The sequence below is a fragment of the Trichechus manatus genome, unplaced genomic scaffold (assembly GCF_000243295.1).
Source record: "Trichechus manatus latirostris isolate Lorelei unplaced genomic scaffold, TriManLat1.0 scaffold00010, whole genome shotgun sequence".
Classification (NCBI taxonomy): Eukaryota; Metazoa; Chordata; class Mammalia; order Sirenia; family Trichechidae; genus Trichechus; species Trichechus manatus.
This window is the reverse complement of record NW_004443946.1, coordinates 2,557,836-2,566,221: the sequence shown is the minus strand read 5'-3', so window position 1 is coordinate 2,566,221 and position 8,386 is coordinate 2,557,836. Positions and strand designations below refer to the sequence as shown.

The window sequence follows — 8,386 nt, the reverse complement described above, 5'->3', positions numbered from 1 at the left end:
AGGGAGTCCTTCGATCTGAGAACAAACAACATCAGACCACAGGCTGAATATAGGACACCGGATTGTACTAGCCAGGTACCAACCTAGGAAATGAACTCTTAAGGAGTATGCAAAACCAAAAGAATTACAACAGGGAACCAGAGAGGTTAATCTGTAAATGACAACAGCATCAGAACAATAAAAGAGGGAATAAACGGTGTAGGTATAGAACCTTCTAATGGAGAGGAAGGCAAGGCCATACCAAGTATTAATAGACTGGTTCAAATCTAGAAAGATAAGGGTAAATTTCAAGGTAACCACAAAGAAAGTTAACAAACCTACTCATCAAATTAAGAAGAAAAACAAAGTCTCAGTAAAAACAAAACCTACAAAAACAAAAGAAATGAAAAAAAAATCCACAAACAAAAGGAACTCAGCACAGGAGAGTAAGAGGAACAAAGAAAGCGTCAGCACCACAAAAAAAAAAGTACTACAAGATGTAGTCCCACTCCTAGGAATATATCCTGGAGAAATAAGAGCCGTCACATGAATAGACATATGCACACCCATAGTCATTGCAGCACTGTTCACAATAGCAGAAAGATGGAAACAACCTAGATGCCCATTGTCATGGATTGAATTGTGTCCCCAAAAAATATCTGTCGACTTGGCTGGGTCATGATTCGCAGTACTGTGTCATTTTGTAATCTGATGTGATTTCCTTATGTGTTGTAAACTTTATCACTATGATGAGGTTATATGTGATCTCCTTATGTATTGTAAACTCTATCACTGATGAGGTTATAATGATGAAGTTTACAAGATTAGACAGTGTCTTAATCCAGTCTCTTTTGAGATATAAAAGAGAGAAGCGAGCAGAGACACATGGGAACCTCACACCACCAAGAAAGCAGCTGCTGGGAGTAGAGCGCGTCCTTTGGACCTGAGGTTCCTGCGCTGAGATGCTCCCAGACCAAGGGAGGACTGATGCATCACAAGGACTTTCCTCAAGAGCCAACAGAGAGAGAAAGCCTTCTCCTGGAGCTGATGCCCTGAATTTGGACTTGTAGCCCACTGGACTATGAGAGAATAAATTTCCCTTGTTAAAGGCCATCCACTCATGGTATTTCTGTTGAAGCAGCATTAGATGTCTAAGACACCCATCAACAGATGAACGGATAAACTAACTATGGTACATACACACAATGGAGTGTTATGCAATGATAAAGAACAATGTTGAATCTGTGAAGCATCTCATAACGTGGATGAAACTGGAGGACATTATGCTGAGTGAAATAAGTCAATCACAAAAGGACAAATATTGTATGAGACCTCTACTAAAAACTCAAGTAAAAATTTACACACAAAAAGAAAAAATCTTTGTTGGTTATGAGGGATGGGAGGGGTGTGTGTCGGGGAACTAAATAGACCATAGATAAGTGGTAACTTTGGTGAAGGTTAAGACAGTACACAATACTGGGAAGCCAGAACAACTTGTACGAGGAAAGGTCATGGAAGCTCCATAGACTCATCCAAACTCCCTGAGGGACTGAATTGCTGGGAGGAGGGCTGTGGGGACCATGGTCTCAGGGAACATCTAGCTCAATTGGCATAACACAGTTCATAAAGACAATGTTCTACATTCTACCTTGGTGAGTAGTGTCTGGGGTCTTAAAAGCCTGTGAGCGGCCGTCTAAGATACTCCACTGGTCTCACCCCTTTGGGAGCAAGGGAGAATGAAGAGAACAAGATACAAGGAAAAGATTAGTCCAAAGGACTAATGGACCACAGCTACCACGGCCTCCACCAGACTGAGTCCAGTACAGCTAGATGGTGCCTGGCTACCACCACTGACTGCTCTGACCAGGATCTCAATAGAGGGTCCTGCACAGAGCTGGTAACGGATATAGAACAAAATTCCAACTCACAAAAAAAGACCATATTTACTGGCCTGACAGACTGGGGAGAAACCCCAGAGTATGGCCCCTGGACACCCTTTTAGCTCAGTGGTGAAGTCACTCCCGAAGTTCACCATTCAGCTGGGGATTGGAGAGCCTCATAAAACAAAATGGGACTAATGAGGCACAGCAGTCCAGAGACAAGGACTAGAAGGCAGGAGGAGACAGGAAACCTGGTGATAGGGAACCCAAGGTTGAGAAGGGACAGTGCTGACATGTTGTGGGGTTGTTAACCATTGTCATAGGGCAATATGTGTACTATTAACTGTTTAATGAGAAACTATTTGTTCTGCAAACCTTCATCTAAGGTACAAAAAAAAAAGAATTATTTATGTGAGATCAAATTGACAGCAGCAACTCAAAAGGTTTGATGGGAAGTGTAGGGGGCAGTGAGTTGAAGATAATGGTGATGGAATAATTTGGAAAAGGTAGTGAGAATAGCAGGACAACTGGAAGAATGTAATCGATGTCACTGAATTGTACGTTTAGAAACTTTTGAAATGGTATAACTTTGGCTATGTATATTTTCAACAAAAAAAAGGTCCTCCAAGGTCGAGAAGGGAGAGTGTTGACATGTCATGGGGTTGTTAACCAATGTCATAAAACAATATGTGTACTGTTTAACGAGAAACTATTTGTTCTGTAAACTTCATCTAAAGTAAAATAAAAAAAAAAAGTACACTCCACCAAAATGTTGGTATTGTTGTTTTCATGTGTTTATTTTTTGAAAACCAATCTTCATTTGATGTCCTGGATACCCTAAATAGAAATTATAGTTTTAAAAACATAGGAAGTATTTTGTTATAAAATTCCAAATACATGGGAAAATGTTGAAATTATCAATAAAATAAATTATTACTTTTAGTATGCATTATTTTCAAAATGAATCATAATTTATAATTCATTATCAAATCAAAATTGTATAAGATTGAATAAAATAAAGACTATGGAATGTAATGGTGTTCTGCAGTTGTACTCATAAAAGCTTTATTAAAGGAGCTTTCTATAAGTAGTATTTCTTAACTGATTTCGTGCATTCTGGGCACAAGAAGCTTGACTGAAACTATCAAGTAGGACCTATCAGGTCAAAATATACCATTACAAATACCTCTGAAGGGCCTCTTTAACTCAAGCATAACAATTGGATTCACACATGTTAAGACACAGCCTCTGGAACACATGGAAGTAAAGTTAAATTTTAGCTCTGGCATTTACTATCTGTGTTATCTTGAGCAACTTACAAATTTCTTCATCTTTAAAAGGGGAAGAATCATAGTTCCTCCTGTAAAGTTGCTCTGACGAGTAAATGCAATAATACATACGAAGCATTTAGAGCAATATTAACAACTATTGCTGTTGTTGATTTTAGACTGTATGACAGTAACATGAATTGAGATAGACCGAACCAACACTTTCTTGACAAAATCAGTATTCTTGAGCTGATTGAGTTGAAGATATTTTTGTTGGATATAATTAAAGGGTTAGGTCCACACCTCCTCCTGAAAAATAATTCGAAGCTATGTTCTTTTTGCAGGTAGAAGAGGCAGATGATTGGCTCAGGTATGGAAACCCCTGGGAGAAGGCTCGCCCTGAGTTCATGCTGCCTGTGCACTTCTATGGAACAGTGGAGCACACCATGACTGGGACCAAGTGGATTGATACCCAGGTATTCAGACTGTGCTCACAATGAGCATTTGGATAGTACAGCACAGTGTGTAGTACAATGAATATGTAGTAGTGAGTATAATGTGTGTATGATATTGAGTATAGTATGTTGTATATTGAGTAATAGAGTATATTTTAAACATGAGTCTAATATTCCTTTTAGTGAAACCCACTAATTTAGCAGACAGGGGGAGCTGAGGTCAAGGCAGAAGTGACTTCCCCAAGGTCAGGTGACTTACCAGGGTTATTTTGCAAGCCAACGTTATAAGAGGTTAATCAGTTCTATAATACTTTGCATGCTCAGCTCTCTAATTTTATATAAACTTGTTGATACCTCACTCTACCACTCTATATACAGTTACTTATAACTTCTCGGGGATAAATATTTTAATACTAAAGTATTTATTCAAAGGATTATCAAAGTTCTTATTCATTGTGAAGTCAAGAAAAATAATGCATAACATATTCTGTTATTTTAGGCCAAATCATTTCTAGAGAAATAATGCTGGTATCAGTCCAAGTAGTTGTACTTAATTCTTCTACATGCATTTATCCTGCCGTTCGATTTGAGTATTACCCTCTCACTGAACAATTCACTTTTAAGCATCCCCAGTTGTGGTTTGTGCTGTGCTATATCCTGGTAAATAACCCGTTAACTACTGGGCAGCACTGGTGGCGCAGTGGTTAAGAGCTTGGCTGCTAACCAAAAGGTTGGCAGTTCAAATCTACTAGCCACTTCTTGGATACTCTGTAGGGTTGCTGTGGTCAGAACTGACTTGACGTCAACAGGTATTAACTACTAGACTGTTCTGTCTAATCATTGGAGACTCCACTTGAGATAGTTGTTTAACAAATATGGCCTCAAGCTGAAAAAGATGTATCATTGGTCATTCTTGAGGAACGTAAAGGAAGTGGTAAAGGCCAAGTAAATAATGCTCTTATATTTAAAAATTGGGAGCAAACATCAGTATTGTAATACTAAACTCAGTTGGTTTGTAAATCATTCTGCATGAATAAAAGCTTAATTTTACCTTTAAAAAAATCACGATACGTTATAGCTAATTTTAAAAAAAACTGATGATTTGTTCTGCTGCTCTGTGTAGAGCTGTTCACAGTTCAAAAAATGAGGCTTTTTAAAAAGAACTTTTCATATCTCACTATGAATTTTTTCAGCTTATGAGATAATGGACTGGAAATTGAAATAGGTAATTTATCTTATGATGTTATATGGAGTAAACAAATACTGTGATTTCAAGATTAGTTTCTCTCTTTCATGTTGGCTAAACAGTAAAATGTAATCTAAATTGCACTTGGTTGCAAATATCATCAGGAGAGCTGCAAATAAATCAATCATTAACATGCCCAAAGAATTCACACATGTATTTGGTATTAAACTAGCAAGTAATTGATGTAGATTTTGGCACCCACTGTGGAGCTAACTTGTTACTACAAAGTGTCTCTAGACATTTTAATAATGTACCCAGAAATCCAGTTAGACAGTATGTGTGTTTTTGTGTCCACAAAGCAAGGTTATGGGGCAGAGGTAATATAAGATGAACTGACCCAAGCCATGCAGGATGTTATGGGGTGAAGCCTGAGTCAGCCCCAGATGTGTAGCTAGTGAGGTCAGACAATGTGAGCTAAGACACACTCTGTGCATGGAGTGGACAGCTTCCAGTAAACTGAACTATTCCTTTCATTCTTGTGTAAGTTCAGGTCCTCTGAGAAGCAGACACCAAGAGAGAGTTAAAAGTGCAAGTGACATATTGTGGAAATGCCTGTGAAAGATAAAGTGGAGAGGGAGCAGGAGGAGGTAGGGATCCTTTAGACCATGCAGGTGTGACACCTGTGAAAAGAGAGGGAGAAAGGAGGATTGGGTAGAAAGAGCCTCAGCCTGCACCTCTAATTAAGTCTCGGCCAGGCTGATGGAGCCAGACTTGTAAGTCCCAGCTCTAGTGCCCCCTCCATGCTTGGTCAGTGACTGGGAGTGTCCTGATGAGAGCACAGCCTTGGCATGGGCTCTGAGGTGGCATCTAGAGGAGTCAGCTAACTGCACACTCCTCATAGTGTGTTCTCTCTGAAGTTCCCTGAAAGGAGATCTGAGCAGGGCACTTAGCGGACTGCCTTGATTAGACGTCAGGTTGCAGAAGGACACATCTTATGTGAACCCAGACCCAGTCCCACTCTGTAAATGACTTTTCCTGATTGATCACAGATTGCTTTAAAGGTCTCCAGAGACCTTTATTTCCTAGTGAAAGATATTTAAAGAAAGGTGCTTTATTACTTCCAGGTCATGGTGATCATGAAAGCATGCCTGAATATATATGATTGATATGGGCTATAATGCTTCATTTGTTCATAATTCAGTACACCAAATTAAAGAGATTTATGGCTAGGTTTCAACCCTGCCACTGACTGTGACCTTGGGCAAGTCACTTCTCTCTTAGCCTCAGCCCCCTCATCTCCCAAATGAGTGGGTTTCATTAAATGATCTCTAGGATTCCTCCGATTCAATTATTTTATCATTCTCCTTCCTTAGAGCCTGAATCTGATGAGGCAGGTAATAGGAGTGACTCGTTTCACATAAATTTTAAATTCACTGTGAAATGTAGTTCATCTTCCTGTTCTCTGTTTCAATGTCTGTCACTAATACTGAGCTAGATTTTTCAAAGCTCACCCCTTAGGCCCATCTCAGCTAATTATCACGTGAGTTGTCAGATCACTGTATGGTTCACTGAAATATCCCTTCTTTATGCAATTTTGAAAAATCTAACTTAGCATTTTAAACATCTTCATAAATTTCCTGTTCCATTCATTATCACCATATTTGAAATCAGATCATTAAATAACCTACATAAAAACTTACCCTGATTGCTATTTTTTCAATGGGTATAAATTCTTTGTATTCAAATTTAGTAGAGCAATGGTTTGATCTCAAACATGTTCTAAGGCTAATACCACAGCATTATGTTTCATTGGAAGGAGCCCTGGTGGCACAGTGGTTAAGCACTCTGCAGCTAACCAAAAGTCCACAGTCCAAACCGACCTAGTGGCTCCACAGGAGACAAGACCTGGCGATCTGCTCCCAAAAGATTATAGCCTAGGAAACCCTATGGGGCAGTTTTATTCTGTCCTGTATAGTTGCTATGAGTCAGAATCGACTAGACGGCACACAACAGCATTTCATTGCACCCATTTCAAGACAAGGGGCATGAGGGAAGTCTACATGGCATAGAAGACCATCAGTCTGAACAGTTTGAATGTGGTTGTCCCAGTGGGAAAAGGGAGAAAATCAAGTGGGGGGAGGGGGCAAATCAAGTGCCTTCTAATACCCTTTATATCCCTGAGCCCCTCTCCTGGGGCTAGGGCTCACACAATTTGAGTTGGGGATAGAGCCAGGAACAGAATTCTAGTTGGCGTACTCAACCCATTGTTCAATCTGCATTATCATGTCTTGGAAACAGTGAGCAGCTGCTTTGGTTTAATCCTACAGGTGGTCCTGGCTCTGCCATATGACACCCCAGTGCCTGGATATATGAATAACACCGTCAACACTATGCGGCTCTGGTCTGCTCGGGCACCAAATGACTTTAACCTCAGAGATTGTGAGTATAGCTGGGCTTTGGTTTCTGTGTGTGTGTGTTTAGTTGTTTTGTTGCTAGTTAGAACCAAATTGAAGTTTCTAAAGTCTTCTGTGACTAAGCAGGTACAGAGGCCATTTTAATGCAATCCTTCATTAAAACCCTCTTAGACTCTTATGTGAAGCCCAGAATAAAGGTTTGTTGAAATCCCTCTGGATTTTTAAGAACTTTAGGAATCCAACATGGCATGCAGCAAGAATCACGTGAGATCTACAGGCTTCCAATGGTGATGGCTGGCTTCTCTGTTCATTTGTTTTTTTAACAATCCCCTCAGTCAACGTTGGAGACTACATCCAGGCCGTGCTGGATCGAAACCTGGCGGAGAACATCACCCGGGTCCTCTATCCCAATGATAATGTGAGTAATCAAGTGCGATTTCTCAGTGGAACAGAAGCAGCTTATTTCAGAATAGCGTACGCACTGACCCTCTAAAGCACATATTGAATATTGATTTCTCTCTTCACATGCAAAATAAGCTTCATATCTCTTGCTGAAATGTGTAGATTTCCCTTCCTGCCCAAGTAAGGAAAGCAGATTTGCACAGTTCACCGAATCAGATTGATATTTTGCCCTTGATGAATGACTCCATCACTAATTGAGAGGCTCTGTAGATGTATTTCAAAACAAAACTGGATGTAAAAGACGAGGTGAAGTAACTCTTCCTTTCCGAACATAAATTGTATCTATAAAGTCAAAAGGACAGGACAGTTTTTGACCACCAGCCATGTAGCAGGCACAATGTTAGTCACGCTGTATGTTATTCAATCCTCCTAACAACCCTGTGAGGCAGGTGTGGTGTCTCCATTTTAAAGACAGGGAAACTGAGACTCAGAAAAGATTAAAAGAATTTCCCTAAGGACACACTGCTCTTCCCACCATACTATAATACCAGGGAAATTTAGTAGCTTATCTTTTTTTTTTTAACATTATTCCCTTTTTTAAAAAAAAATACTTTTTTTTTTTTTAGAGCAGTTTTAGGTTTACAGAAAAATTGAGCAGAATGTTTAGAAAGTTCCCATATCTCTCCCTTCCCCCCTGCACAGTTTCTCCTGTTATTAACATTTTTTATTAGTGTGGTACATTTGTTACAAGTGATGAACCAATATTAATACATCAGTATTAACTAAAGTCCATAGTTTATAT

General features: G+C 39.5%; 1 protein-coding gene across 1 annotated transcript in view; it reads left to right on the top strand.

Moving 5' to 3' along the window:
* The window catches only part of PYGL (glycogen phosphorylase L), a 54,142-nt gene that overhangs the window by 30,949 nt on the left and 14,807 nt on the right, over positions 1 to 8,386 (top strand). The window contains exons 5-7 of the mRNA XM_004370855.1: positions 3,472 to 3,603; positions 7,096 to 7,207; positions 7,518 to 7,600. Of these exons, the coding sequence (XP_004370912.1) occupies positions 3,472 to 3,603; positions 7,096 to 7,207; positions 7,518 to 7,600 (327 nt within the window). The remainder of the gene's footprint in view (positions 1 to 3,471; positions 3,604 to 7,095; positions 7,208 to 7,517; positions 7,601 to 8,386) is intronic.